Source organism: Charadrius vociferus, unplaced genomic scaffold, assembly GCF_000708025.1.
Source record: "Charadrius vociferus isolate BGI_N301 unplaced genomic scaffold, ASM70802v2 scaffold54, whole genome shotgun sequence".
NCBI lineage: Eukaryota > Metazoa > Chordata > Aves > Charadriiformes > Charadriidae > Charadrius > Charadrius vociferus.
Window position 1 is genome coordinate 3,867,111 of NW_009648350.1, and position 13,905 is coordinate 3,881,015.

Below are 13,905 nucleotides of genomic sequence, written 5' to 3' on the forward strand. Positions count from 1 at the left end.
GCCTATTTTACCCCATGTTTGGCCCTGGTGCAACCCCCCCCCCCAGGGCTCTGCACACCACCGGGGATTCTGCTGCTGGGGGTGGAGCGGGTGATTCATTCCTTAATGAAAACAAATTAATTTGCAATAACATCTTTATCGCAAAGCTTTCATAAGCTTTGTGTCCTCCTCCGAGCTCTCTGGCTGCTTCTTTTGGGGCAGAAATCCAGTTTGTGGATACAACCCTTACCTCCTTGCATCGCCCCGGAGTTGTTGCCCCGAGGAGAGCAGGCAGTGACACCGCGGTTATTTATCCCCAGCGAAAATACGGTCCTGTTCATCGCATGTTTGCTTTCCCATGGTGTCATCCCTCTGCTTCCAATTACCACTCCCCCCGCCCCGGCCTCTGCCGGCAGAGCGGCGAGGAACGCGTCCAGGGATCGCTCATTTGGGGTTGAACGTGGTGCGCAGATGCCGGGTGGTACCTCACCGATGGGATCTGTCGGTGCACGGTGCTGATAGAGGCTGAACAGTTTCTCTCCTACACCACCGGTGAGACCATCAGAGAGGATAAAAGAGGTTCCCCTGTAGAAACTGAGCAGGACACGAGGGGGATGAGCCTGGCTCCTAGTCTTTACCTGCTCTCGTTTATCTCTGGGGTTTAACTGATTCCCATTTCAAGCACTGTTGCTCCATCCCCTCATCCAGAGCTTTCCTCTCAGGGCTGGAGCCAGGGTTAGGAGCCTGGTGGTCCACGGCACGTGCCTGGGTACCCCTTCCACTGTGGGGGACACGTGAGGCTCGTGCCGCTCCCCCTTGTTTTCCAGTTGAACGAGATCCCGTTGGCACGGGGCTGGTTGTGGATTGGAGATGGGGCATGTGCCATGAATCCCTCTCCCAGCTGAAATCTGTTAAGGGATTAAAATCTCATGAATCTCCGGGCTCCTCCTGGCAGCAAGCCCTCTCCTTCTCCAGGAGGCTGGAGGCAGGCAAAGATGGAGGAGGAACGATGGGGTAAGGGGCCCTTTGCAGGGAAGAGCCTCTGCTCTCAGCTTTCACGTCATCCCTCCTCCATCCTGTGCTCAGCATCCCGTTTGATGGCCGGGAACTGCGCTGGGTCTCTGCCAGCTCAGAGAGGACACGGTTGAGTAGGAGCCAAAACACTGCCCCAAAACTGCTTCTGTGAACTAATGCTCATACCACCTGTGTTTGCTCTTTGTGGGCTCCGGGAGTCTTGCCGAGAGCCGGGGTGCTGCATAAACGCGCTCTGCAAGGCACGGCTTCTCCAGAAAACTTTCCAGCTGAGCAGCCAAGATAAATGAAAAGGAAAGAGGGTGTCATACGGCTTTCTCGCTCCTTCTACAGAGGCTTTGCCCCCACTTCAGGTGCTGTTGAAAGCAGTTTTTCTGCACGTGTGGCACAGGTTTCTCTCCCTGTTGATGTAGGAGTTGTGCAGGCGTGTGCTAGATCATGGCACCGAGAGCTTTTGCAAACTCGCAGATGTTTCCAGATGTGTAGCTGATGGATCTGCAGGGAGTTAGCTCGGCTGAGGGCTCGTCACCAGCATCATACCAGCATTTATCAGTTGGCCTGTGAGTGTGGCGCTGAGAGAAAGGGCACATCCCAGCTCTACAAAACAGGGTTTTTCCTGGCAGCATCGTCAACTGGGAAAGCTGAACTCTCTGTGTGGTCTGTCCCATCTCCCCAACCCTGAGATGCTCTGCAGTTTCCTTCCCAGAGCTTGGAAACCAGAGTAACAAACGCACGTTCCTACACACGTGCGCTGTGAATGCCTCATGCTGGAAGGAGCCATGTCTTCCATGGCATCACTGGTGATGCTTTTGCTGGAGATTCATCCCTCTGTGTTATTTCAGGAATGATTAGCGCTGCAATTGGGTTCTGGAGGTAAGGCATTATGCTGAGTGAAAACGGCAGCTTTTGTTGTGTACGTCTCATGCTTGATGATTGTCCCTTCTACGGAAAGGGCACATAGTGTTTGCCAAAGCCCAGCGCTGCGGGTTTGAATTTCCGTAGGCTGAGGTAAGTCCGCCTTGCCACTCATGAGCCCTCTGACCGCAAAAAAAACCCAACCCAGCCTTATATTGACCTCACATAAGTGATGTGATATAGACTGATGTAGGTGGGGCAAAAAGACTTTTTGGCCATTGCTTTTGGTTTTGCCGGAAGTGGTTAGTGACTGGAAGCAGCATCCGCCTGCGCCCGGTGGGGTTTGTGTCTTCTCTTGCATCGTGCCTGGGGATGCTGATGGTACCAAGCAGAGTGGATCGTGGTGGATGCAGAGCAGGAGCATGACCTTGCATCAGAGGGAGGGTCGGCATCACGGTGTAACGCTGGTACGGCGTCAGGAAGCCTACGGGAATGGTGCTCAGCATCATCCCTCCTGCCGGTGTAATGCGCTAACCCCCGGTTCTCCTGGCAGCCCCGCATGTCGTGCTCTCCCCGTTCGCGAGGTTAAAACTTTGTCAACACAAGCGAGCTGGGCTGATATTTAAGCTGACTCAATTTTCAAACAAGCTCTTGGGCTCGGGCCCACCAGGGTGTGCGTCAGCTTCAATTATTTCCTGATAGACTTGGATCACAAACAGTGGAAAAGCCTTTGTTTAACCCATCAGACGGGCGTCCAGCTCTGCCTTTGGCACCGCCTCAGCTCAATCCCTTCTTCTGCGCGCGTGTTTTGTGCAACCCAGGGCAGCTCTCGTACGCTGGGGACAGGGCTGGGGCTGCTCTGGAGCTTCCCGCAAAGCTCTCGGTGCGGGGAATTGCAGAGGTTTCGGGAGGTATCTAAAAAAAAAGTGGTTTCTTGAAGCGGAGAGGTTTGCGTCTCCCCCGTGGGCAGGTGAAGTGCAGTGATGGGAATGAGATGTGCAGAAGCAAGGAGTTTCGCCCCAAAATAGCGTGTCTTATGAAGGGCCTGAAATGGGCTGTTTGTTTATCCCGGTGCTAAACTGGGGCATTTATCTACAAATCACTATAGACTGGTGTGGAAAAGACCATACTTCTGTGGCTGGCTTATACGCTCGCGTGGTACCCAGACCAGAAGGAGATGCGTGAGTTGCTGCGTGCCAAAGTCATGTTCTCTAAATCATGTTTTAAAACCCCAAAATAGAAGTAGCCCAGTACCTGCAGGGCTTGTGAGTTGAGCTTGCTTGTGAAGAAAACAGGGCTGAAAGAGAGCGGGCTGGTAGGGGTGACCATGTGAGGGGTGAGCTGGCTGTGGCCACTGATGTAGAGAAATAAGGATTAAAATATGCTTTGCCCCACTCTAGCGTCTTTCCTTGGAGCCCTGGGTGTGCTGTATCGGTGTTGATGGACGATTTGCTGGGTTCTGTTGAGGGGATTTCTTTGGGCTGAATTTCTCAGAAATTGGCTTGATGTGAAGTTCGGGTCTGAGCTCACACCCGTTATCTGGACGCGCCGCTCAGGAGGTCTGGCAGCGGCGTGCCAGGGGCTGGTGTGAGCACGCTGCGTGGGGAAAAAATCTCTTATCGGAGAGAGAAGATGGTCCTGCCACACTTGCACTGGCAAAAACTTGTTTCTTTTACTTTCTCTGCTTTTTTTGCCACGTTCTCTTGTGAATCGTTTCACTTCCCCGACAGTTTAGTTGTCAGGATAATACCAGAGACGATTTTAATTGTCTCTTTCAGGATTATATTGGAGGCAATTTGCAGCGCTGAATTGCGACACGGTGGCTACTTTACTCCACAGCATTTTCACATGTTGTTTCCTTTTCAACAAGAGTTTTACCACACGATGCAGCGAGGGCTTGGAGATGGAAACCCCTGCGCGATGCTGAGGGTGGATGCTGTTATTTCGGGGGCTGTTGCAATGCTGTGCAAGCGTAACAGCTGAAAAAAAAATAAAATAAATGAAAGCTGATGGCACCAGGCAGCTTGCTGTGGATATTATGCAAAGGTAAAAAAAAATAGGGTAGGTGTCAAAGTTCATGGTGTTTTCTTCTTGCTTTAGGGATGCTGCTTACACAGCGAGGAAGGAGTTGCAAATGGAGAGCAGTTAGAGGCAGCAGCGTATGCTGTTGCATTCCCAAACTGTTTGGGGGCTTTAATTAAAGAATGGCTGCAATGTGTTTCCAGACCTTCCAGTGGAAAACACGAAATAAAATCTTCTCTTTCATTATTTTTTCTGTGTTAATTTGACAGGCTGAGCCTCCTAGGGTTCATCCATCCCCAAGCCTCGAGCAGTAGATATTTCTTGCCGTAAGGTCGCCAGCGGGAGGGGAGATTTCAGCATGCCTGAGGTTTAGCATAGGCTGACGTCCCATTGAAATTTGCGGGATTAAAACCCTTATTTCAAGTTAAGCGCAGTGATAAATGAGGTGTTGAAAAGTATGGGTTTAAATATGCTCTTAAACCCGTATTTCCTCCTCCGCAAACTGGGAATTGGGAGGCACGGCCGTCAAACGCTTGCGGAGCTCAGATGTGAAATGGGTCCTGACTCGCTCTGTTTTCAGCTTGTGATGACATGGTGTTTTCCGTACACCGTGCCCTGATGGTATCTGTGGGTCTGGAGTTTCTACCTGAGCTGCTGAAATCGCCTATCACCGCGCGCCTGATGGAGGGGGTGAGCGCTGGTGCCCTCGCTTCGCTGCCATCAAGCATCGCCCCGGAATTAAATCAGCTTTTGATTCACGTTAGTCACTGTGTAGGCACTGGACCTGTCTGGGAATAAACTACCTCGATTTCTGTCAAGGCTTAGCATCTTGCAGACTGGATTGAACAGAGAAGCTCAAGACCATAAGTCCTACACTGATATTTCTGCTCTGGCCATCTGCAGATGTGCCCTTTCTGTCCTGGTTTAGTGGTTTTCCTTCTTACTCTGAGAAAACCTGCTGTAATTGTTTCCCTGCACACCCAGAGGTGATTTGTCAAAATCCCTCTTGCTCCTTGGTTAATTCAATATTTATAATGTCTTCATAAGACCTGTCCCGCTCTGCTGACTTGGAGGCGAGGTGGGAGAATACATGGCATAAATTAGACTACACGAGACGCGCAGCTCTGCCGGGGCGCTCGGGCTCGGAGGGAGGACGTGAAGGCAGCAGTAATTGGGTGTCCAGGCAGACAAGATGCTGCATCTTCCTCAGCTCATCGCCGCACACGGCAAAATCCTGAGCAATCAGCGCAAATGAAGAGCAGCAGCAAGCTGAGCCCAGGCTGATCGCGTATTTTAGGGCTTCCTATTCAGTTTCTGTGCCTTCTCTAAGGTGCTTCATGATGCAGCAGTTTCATAAAACCAGGCAGATGCCACAAATTGTCACATTGTGATTTTTTTTTTTAATCTTTTTTTTTTTTTTTAGGTCAGGTTAATCTCTGCTTGGGACCTTTCAGAGAGCAAGCCAGGCAGGGCAAGATGGGTGGTTTACATTATTGGATGTCATACCATGCATTAGTATATAAAGATCTTGAAATTAAGCATGATTGGGCAGTGCAGGTGCTGGTATTTGTATTTTGTTTTATTCTTAGGAACCAAAATTTCTAGAACCAAATTCCTAGAAACTTTCAGAGTTAAAGTTTTCCCAGCTGCTATCCTTTTGCGTGGAAATTTTTGTCAGAATTGAGAAGACTCCACCAAAATCCGTTTCCCTTGAAACTTTTTTTTTTTTTTTAAAAAAAAAAACAAACAAAAAACCAAATATATTGTTTGAGAGTTTATGATGAGCGCTGTTCCGGAAATCTCCATCAGCTCACAAAGCCTCATAGTGATTGCTCTTTTTTAAACAGTTTTGATAGTGACGTATGGGTTATTTGATTTATTTATTCAATATCTGTAAAACTTGAGTGCTGAAAACTATTACGTAGTGTCAAACGATGACGGTGCTGCTGCTGAATGAATTGCAGAGAGATGACCGCACCGTGCGGCTCCCCGGAACTACAGCACAGCAGCCAAGGAGGGACCTCCCCATCCCTAACCAGGCAGGGCTCGTGCATCCCTGCATTTGCTCTCCTGCGACAGTGTCCACGGCTGCGCAGGATGGGGTGGCCCTTGGTGAGACGCCTCGTCCCTGGGGCATCGTAGCAATCGGTGGGGTTTCTTTTTCCCCAATTCCCATACCATTTTTAGCACGGTCCCTTGCCAGCTCCTAGCAGGGATCGGGGTCGGAGCATCCCACAGGCATCACAGTAACGCTGCAGACACTTTACCTGGTGTCCCTCCCTTGTCTTCACAGGAGGGGGACTCCCTCGGGGCCATGGAGAAGCTTTGCCGGCAGCTCACCTACCACCTCAGCCCCCACTCGCAGTGGAGACGCCAGGGTATCATGAAGAGGAAACCACAGTCCTGGTGAGTCGGCTTTCGAAGGCCACTGTCACCCCGGTGGGTCACTGTCCCCTCCCTGGTCCTTGTGTCCTCAGACCAGCCCCAGGCTTGGGAGAGCTGGAAGGGTTTTTTTCCACGATGCTTTTGGCCGTGGTGTGCAAATGTGGGTGTCGGTGGGAGCTGCATGTTGCACACCTGCAGCAACAGGAGGAACAAATCCACCACGATGAAGGAAAGTGCTTAAAACCATTAACCAGGGCTTAAGAGGGAGCCAGGAGGTCAAAACCTTCTCAGCTTGCCACAACCTCCAAAATCTCTAGTTGTCTCCTGTCTCACCAGCATTTCCCCCATGCATGGTTGTGTGATCAGGTTGTTTCATGCTCCCCGAGAGGTGTTTTCTTCCTTTTCCATTTTCCTTTCCCCGTTGCATCCCGGTTGCAGAGGAAAGCAGCACGGTAGTGCCCGGGGAGGGGGAATGGGCTGGAAAACCTGAACCATCCATCCTCCAAACATCCCCATGCTGGGCATTGGAGAGTGGGAGACAAACCAAGACATCCTAATTAGCTGGTAATTAACATACAGGTACGTGTCACCATGCGCGCCGTGGCTTGCAGCATGTTTGCCCAAAGGGAACAATTTGATTAAAAATAGCGTGAAAATGATCCTGGGTCCTCAGCAAAGCATCCCTACTGCCGACGTCCTGGATCCATGGAGCCGAAAGACCTGTGGATGATGCTGATGGGAATGGAAAGGGCTCCTTGTTTTCCGTGATGTTGTGCATTATATATTTATTATTTTTGTTTATGGAAATGAGAAATACAAAAGCAGCCGCAATCTGGCAGAGTCAGGATTTGTATCCAGGTGCTGACTCGTGGTCCCGAGAGAGTTTTGGTTCCCGTTGCAGCAGATGTTATTTGTAGCCATAGTGGAGACTAATCCCGCAGAAAAAAACAAACAAACCTTAGCTTGAAAACAGAAGGAGAGGGGAGGAGAAGGGACACAAGAGGAAAAGAGACACAAAGGAATAAAGGATTGTATGGTCAGATAGGATTAGGACCACATCTCCCGGAGATCTGGCTCGGCATCCTTGCACCCTCTTGCCCTTAGAGACCCAAACGTGGAGGAACGCCTCCATCCTATTATCAGTGGTAACAGTACTTTTGTGCGTTGAGCGTTTGTAAGGTGTAACAATGACTAAAATTTGCTCTTTCCCATAGAGCATCAGAAATGGAGGGAGTACGCTGGGGCTGCGTGCCACAAGGCTGTACCCCACGGGCTGCGCTCGGCACACGGAGCCGGATAATCACCCAGGAGCTCAGTTACCCTTGTGAGGTTTTTTTTTCTTAATTAGAATAGGAAACTCACACCCCTCATCATCCCATCAGGGCATTATTAAAGTTCCGCTGATGTGGCAGTGGGGACCTCTTTACAGTCCAAAATATGAGAAATTCTTGAAAATGAAAAAATTTAAAGCAGCGCTTTGTGCCGCTCTGTCTTTAATTACCAATCCCTGTCCTTAATTATCAGCTTGGAGTGGTTGTGCGAGCGTGTCCGCGTGCCAGAGATCTGTGAGGCTTTATCTTACAAGCCTGCCGTAACGCTTCTCTTCTCTTGGATAAGCTGGGAAGTAGCTGAGGTTTTCATGGTTTTAATAACAGGTTGAGGTTTCGGCCGTAAATGAGCCCTGACCGCACGGCAGCGACCCCGGAGCTGCGAACACGTGGCGCTGGCTGCTGGCTCTGCCCCGACGAGGGTTTGTAGGGCAGGGTTTGCCTGAGTTTCTGGTTTAGATGCTCGTTTAGGAAGTGGCTGTGAGTTGAAGCCAACCCTTTGCTAGAAGCTGAAGTCAACAAGGTCTAAATGCCTTAATATAGAGAATACATAGAGAACAGAGAGAGCATCTGTCTTGTCTTCCCTGTGCTTGAGCACCCACTGCTTTATTTGTGCACCAGCAGTTGCCCCGTTAGGGATGCTCCTGATCTGATGTCTGTGGTAGTTGGTGGGAAATGCCTTCCTCAGCCCCCTGCTCTGGGTTGGGCTTTGCAAGTGCCCTCCGATGCCTCCGAGGGAGTAATATGCTCGTGTTCCCAGGCATCGGCGTTGGCCTGACCCAGCCCTGCTGTCAGATGTTGCAGAAACTTGCAAATATTAAGTTTCCACGCTTTTTTTAATATGTCTGTTGGCCATCCACAACCTGTCAGTGCTCTGCTCAGGGGTGTAATTAGTAGCTTGCTCTAATGACCAGGGAGCTGCAGAGCCCTTCTTTGCATCCATCTCTTTGCAAGGAAAAGAGCTTCGGCTTGGTGCGGTGGTAGTGGAGAGACTTTAGTTGGTGGAGAAGGAGAGGACAGGTCCATTTTATCAGAAATAAAGACAAAGCCTGTGGGAATACTTTCCTAGCTCTTTCTGTAGCTGGTTTTATCATTCCGTATCTTGTCCCATTTCTTTGCTTTTCTGGTTGCTTTTTGTTTAGAAACTAAATAGAGTCAATAAATCAAGCGATTCCGGGGCTTTCTTCAAAGTTCCCATTCCTCCTGTTCCTCTCCCTCCTTGTGTGCTGGTTTTTGGGGGGGCTGATTGTGCCCCAGTGGAGAAGGTGTTTGGTAAGTAGATATGGACAACCCTTGTAATTAGGACATGTTTTATTTTGACTTATTGAAGGCTACGCTTGTAAAATCCCCATCTGCACATTCACAGAAGCAGTGTAACCCGGTGCCTGGGAAGTCTGGGACCTGTGGTGTGGATCCCATCAGTCTGTGGGTTGACCGCTCCTCTTACCAGCCCAGGGCTCACTTGATATCTCTCCTTGATGCTCAGAGATACTCCTCGGTGGCCCCCCGCACCACACAGCCAGCGGCCGGTCTGGGGCAGAGATCGGGTGTTAAGAGGTGTCTGTCTAAAAGGAAAGGCTCAGTGCTTGTTTTTGGGGGTAAACTGGCTTAAATTCACAACTGTGACAACAAGCCTTTGGTTATAGTAGGGACCTCTGTTGGGGTTTCCTGGAAGAGGACCATCATGGTGATATCAGCCATATCTGGGGCTCAAGTCTCCTCTTACCACCTTTTCAAAGAATCCCAAATCCCTCAGCTTCCCTGGAATTGCTCTTGCTTTGCAGTGAGGTTGGTAAGGTCCCAGGAAAGCCCATGGTGGTGCCTACAGCATGGCGTACGGTGGCCCCTCTCTACAGCAGCAGCCCCCAACGGGAGGTTATAGGCAGGAGGAGGTACCTGCTCTGGGGCATTCGGAGCCCTACAGCCAGGGCTTCCTCCTGAGAGCTGCCTGTGAGCCCGGACTTCTTGAGGAAACAAAGAGGTGTGAGAAATCACCTTCCTTAGAGGTCTGTAGAGGAAAATGCGTTGCCTGTTGGGATGAGATGCACGCATGAACCCGGCTCACCGGGATGAGCCCTGAGGCTGCTCCTCCTGCCGTTCCTGACCCAGGCTGGGGAAAGCAAGACAGGGGCTGCTGCAGAAGAGATGATGGTCTTTCCTTTCCCTCCTCTCATCTCCCTGCAGTACCGACCTCGTAACATCCACAGGCTGCACCATGCAAATGATGCTTTCTTAAGCCATTTCTTCTCCTTTCTCCTCACTCTCCAGGTGGGAACTGAGACCCCAGTATTGTGTCCAGCTCTGGAGGCCTCAGTACAGGAAGGACATGGACCTGTTGGAATGAGTCCAGAGGAGGCCATGAAGATGATCAGAGGGCTGGAGCCCCTCTGCTGTGAGGACAGGCTGAGGGAGCTGGGGTTGTTCAGCCTGGAGAAGAGGAGGCTCTGGGGAGACCTTTCAGTACTCAAAGGGGGCTTATAAGAAAGATGGGGACAGACTTTTTAGTAGGGCCTGTTGCGGTAGGACAAGGGGTGACGGCTTTAAGCTAAAAGAGGGAAGATTTAGACTAGATATAAGGAAGACATTTTTTACACTGAGGGTGGTGAAACACTGGAACCTGTTGCCCAGAGAGGTGGTTAGACGGGGCTCTGAGCAGCCTGATCTAGTTGAAGATGTCTCTGCTTATTGCAGGGTGTTTGGACTAGACAATCTTTGGAGGTCCCTTCCAACCCAAACTATTCTGTGATTCTATGGTTCTTTCTTTCCTTGTTCTTTCTTTCCATTTCCTTTCTTTCCTGTTGGGGAAGAAGTCTTCTCACTCTCCTGCAAGACAAATTTGGGGTCAGAAAGGGACAATTTGGAGTCAGCACCACTGTGTTGCAACCTGCCAGGAGAGTCCATCCGTGGAAAGCACGTAACCACGTGCTTTGGACGTGGAAAACTGGTCTCTCGTCTCCTGCACGGTGATTCTTGACCCTGTAATGAATGTTTTGGCTCTGTCCCTGGTTCCCTGCGATAATTAGGGACTGCAGCACAATGGCAGGGATTGGTGGAGCCTGTCGTGGGGTCTGGAGCTGTGGAGTTACTCGAAAATACTTTGTTAATTAGAAATCTGTATCTTTGTGATGCATTGTGCTCATGGGTCCTGTCTGCCGGAGACACACTCATTAGTGCGCTGACTCGTAACCAGCAGAAACACACGTCGTAATCTGTGCCGTGGCTTCATTAAGAGGCATCTTTTCTCCAGGCTCATGGCTGTGCCTGTCTCCTGATGCTCCACAATCCCCTGTTCCCTGCAGCTGGGTTAGACATGTTGGAAGGGTTTGGAAAGGAATTGGAGTTTAATTATCCCTATGATTGGGGGCGGCGGGGAGTGCATTTGTAGGAGATGGACGCGTTAGTGCAATGCTGTTCCCTGTCTTTGATTAAAAGCTTTCCCCAGTTTTGGGATCAAGGGGGGTCTCAGACAGTAGTGGGAAGCCCTTCTTGCTGAGGGCTTGTGAAGGGGTGGTGGATGTCATTGTATTGCCACCTCCTTGGATGCTCACAGTCAAATTTTTAGTGGGATAGCATCCCTTCTTCACTAAATGCCCGCTGGCATTTCCACTGGGCAGTGGGGGACGTAGCCGTAAGCAGTGGGGTGGATCCAGTCCCTCCTGGACCAGCCCATCCTGGGACCCCCTGGCACCCCCGCCGAGGTCTCGCCGGCGCGGTGAGCGAGAGCCCCGCACCCCGGCACAGCGCAACCGAGTGCTGAGCAAAGCCAAATAACTGTTATTAGTCTCCCCGGAAATGCGGTGAAATAATTACAGGGGAAAATTGCTTTTCTTTATCCCACAACTGCTGTATTCGTTACAGGTGATAATCAGCAGCAGAGCAGCCGGCGGAGGAGGATGGGCACAGATGATAGAGAGGATTGGAGCTGGTATATTATTTTTTTTTCGGTCAAGCAGGCTGCCGCGTAGGCAGAGGGGGAGGCTAGCACTTTCCGTTTCCATCTCACCCCAGGCATCACATTCAGTGTGTGCGCGGAAAGAGCCAAATCACGGGAAAAGCCCTCAGCGTTGGCTGCCCTGCTCTGCGGTGCTGCCTGGCACCGGGGCACCCAGACCTGTGCCAAACGACCTTACTTTTTTTTGCATATTATCAATCTGTCTGTCTCTCGCTTGCCACCTCCCTCTCTGTGCCTCCCTCTGAATCACATATATTCATATTAAACAGCCAGGGTGAAAATCAGCGTTTTGCCTGGTAGGGTAGCCAATAGCAGGAGGATGAAGCCAGCCTGCTAAAGTAATTTGTACGTCTCTGGCTCTGCCCGGGGACACGATCTACAGTCCAGCGTTCAACTAGCAGAGTTGAATTAGATCCTGGAATCTCCCTGCTCCTCCTGCTGCCAAGCGCTTGCCTTCAGCATCACGAAGGCAAAACTGGTAATCAAAGCTCCGCGCGTCCGTAACCGCTTTGGAGCGCGGGCTTGTGTGCTTCGTGGGGAGGGAGGAGGTGTTTCCCAGGGAAAACGGCCTCCGTGGCTTTGCTGTCTTTCCCATCCCCAGAGAGTCGTGGCCAGCGCGTTACCTTTATTTGCTGGCTGTGTTGCCGCCGTGCGCGGGAGCGATAGCGAGGAGCCAGGGATGCAGCAGGGAGGGGATGGAGCAGCGGTGCCTGTCCCGCCAGGCTGAGTCTGAAGGAATATTGATTGTTCATATCATAACTCCAATTCTAGCCACATTTTACATCAGTTAAACCCCCTTTTTTTTGCACACAATTCCTGTTGATGCCACTGGAGTGTGAAGCATGGAAGAATTTTGGGTGGAGCAGCTCAGTCTGAGCACTGGAATTAAATGGGGTTGATCTGGAGCTAAATATGTGAATTTTTTAACACGCCTTCTCATTGCACTCTGTTGTTGCTCTGCAACAGGTGAAGAAACACCCCGAAAGGAAACCCGTGCCTGCCCTGAGCTCATGGGGGGATTCCACACTGGGGTGAGACAATGTGGCGTTTTCTTCACTTTCTGAACCCATTTTATGTTTCAGAGCTCCCAGCACGCGCTCATGCAAATCCTCCCCTGGGTGTTGGGATGTGTGAAGAGCAAGGATCTGATTTTCCCCGCCCCCCCCTCAATTCACAGGGGTTTTTCAGGTGGCTTTACTTAGCTCCAGCCAACTCTCTTTTCTTTGCCACTTGTCCTTTCTGCTGGTGGCGGGGCCAGCCTGGATGCCGGGTTCGGATGCGATGCAGATGTGGGTGGCAGCTGGGAGCGTTTAGCACAGCACAGGGTGAGAGGACTGTCAGCCCTGGTATGAGATCTGCTCCATGGCCGCACCAGGAATGCGCCCGATGAGGATTTGTAGGAAATGGGGCCGTGCGCTGTTTCTCTTTGCGGGAGCGCTGCGGAGCGGCTGGCCGGCTTTCCCACAGCCCTGCGTGAGCTCATTCTTATGGCTGATGGAGAATCTTAATTATTTCCCAAGTATTTATGTACATAAAGGATGAATCATGCGCATAGTTGGTCTAAACAAGGGCAATATTCTCTGCTGGCTCAGGTAACACCAGGAATATAATTTATTTGGGTTTTTTTTCCAAAATCCAAGCGTTGCCCTTCTTTGTGACATACACGCTAGCACGGAAACCAGCTCTGCACGGACATTGCTGCTGTGTGTGGGCACTGTGCATGCAGGGCACAGCTTCACGGGGTTTTTCATATTTGGCTTGTGAACACCAATCACTTGAACCCTATGGGTCAAATCCTGTAGTGATCACGCAAACACAACTTCTATAGGTACCCAACTAAGGTAGGGGGTTTTTGGTTACGGGCTGAGGAGCTGACACATACCTTTATCCAGCTGAGTTTCTGGGTGAAACGGAGGTGTCATTACCTCCCTGTTAACACCGTCCATCCTCCTGATGCACGGAGTGGGTCACTCTCCACTGCCCAACCTTGGGCTCCAAAGTGGGTCGGCGTTAGACCTGTCGTTGCCTTGCTGCAATGGGATATGGCATCGTTCAATGGGATGTCAGCATCCTTTGATGGGATGTCGCATCGTTCAGTGGGATGCCACATTGTTCACGTCTCTTCTTACAGTTTCTTGCGTCTCTGCTGCTGTGGTCTTCCGCACTCCATTTCCCCCATCCCTTAGCAGCAGTCACCTCGTTTATGGGCTTTCAGGGCTGCATCACTCCTTCATTCCAGTCCAAAAGCCCCTTTATTGCTTTGTTGCACTAAATCTTGCGCAGCTAAATTCCGGTTTAAACAGAGCGTTCTTTCATCTCCGCTCGACAAGCAGCACTAGTCTGTGCTAAACT

The 13,905-nt window shown here is 50.8% G+C and overlaps 1 protein-coding gene across 1 annotated transcript in view; it reads left to right on the forward strand.

Moving 5' to 3' along the window:
* Positions 1-13,905, forward strand: part of LRRC75A (leucine rich repeat containing 75A) — a 97,424-nt gene that overhangs the window by 54,797 nt on the left and 28,722 nt on the right. The window contains exon 3 of the mRNA XM_009885162.1: positions 6,182-6,294. Within this exon, the coding sequence (XP_009883464.1) occupies positions 6,182-6,294 (113 nt within the window). The remainder of the gene's footprint in view (positions 1-6,181; positions 6,295-13,905) is intronic.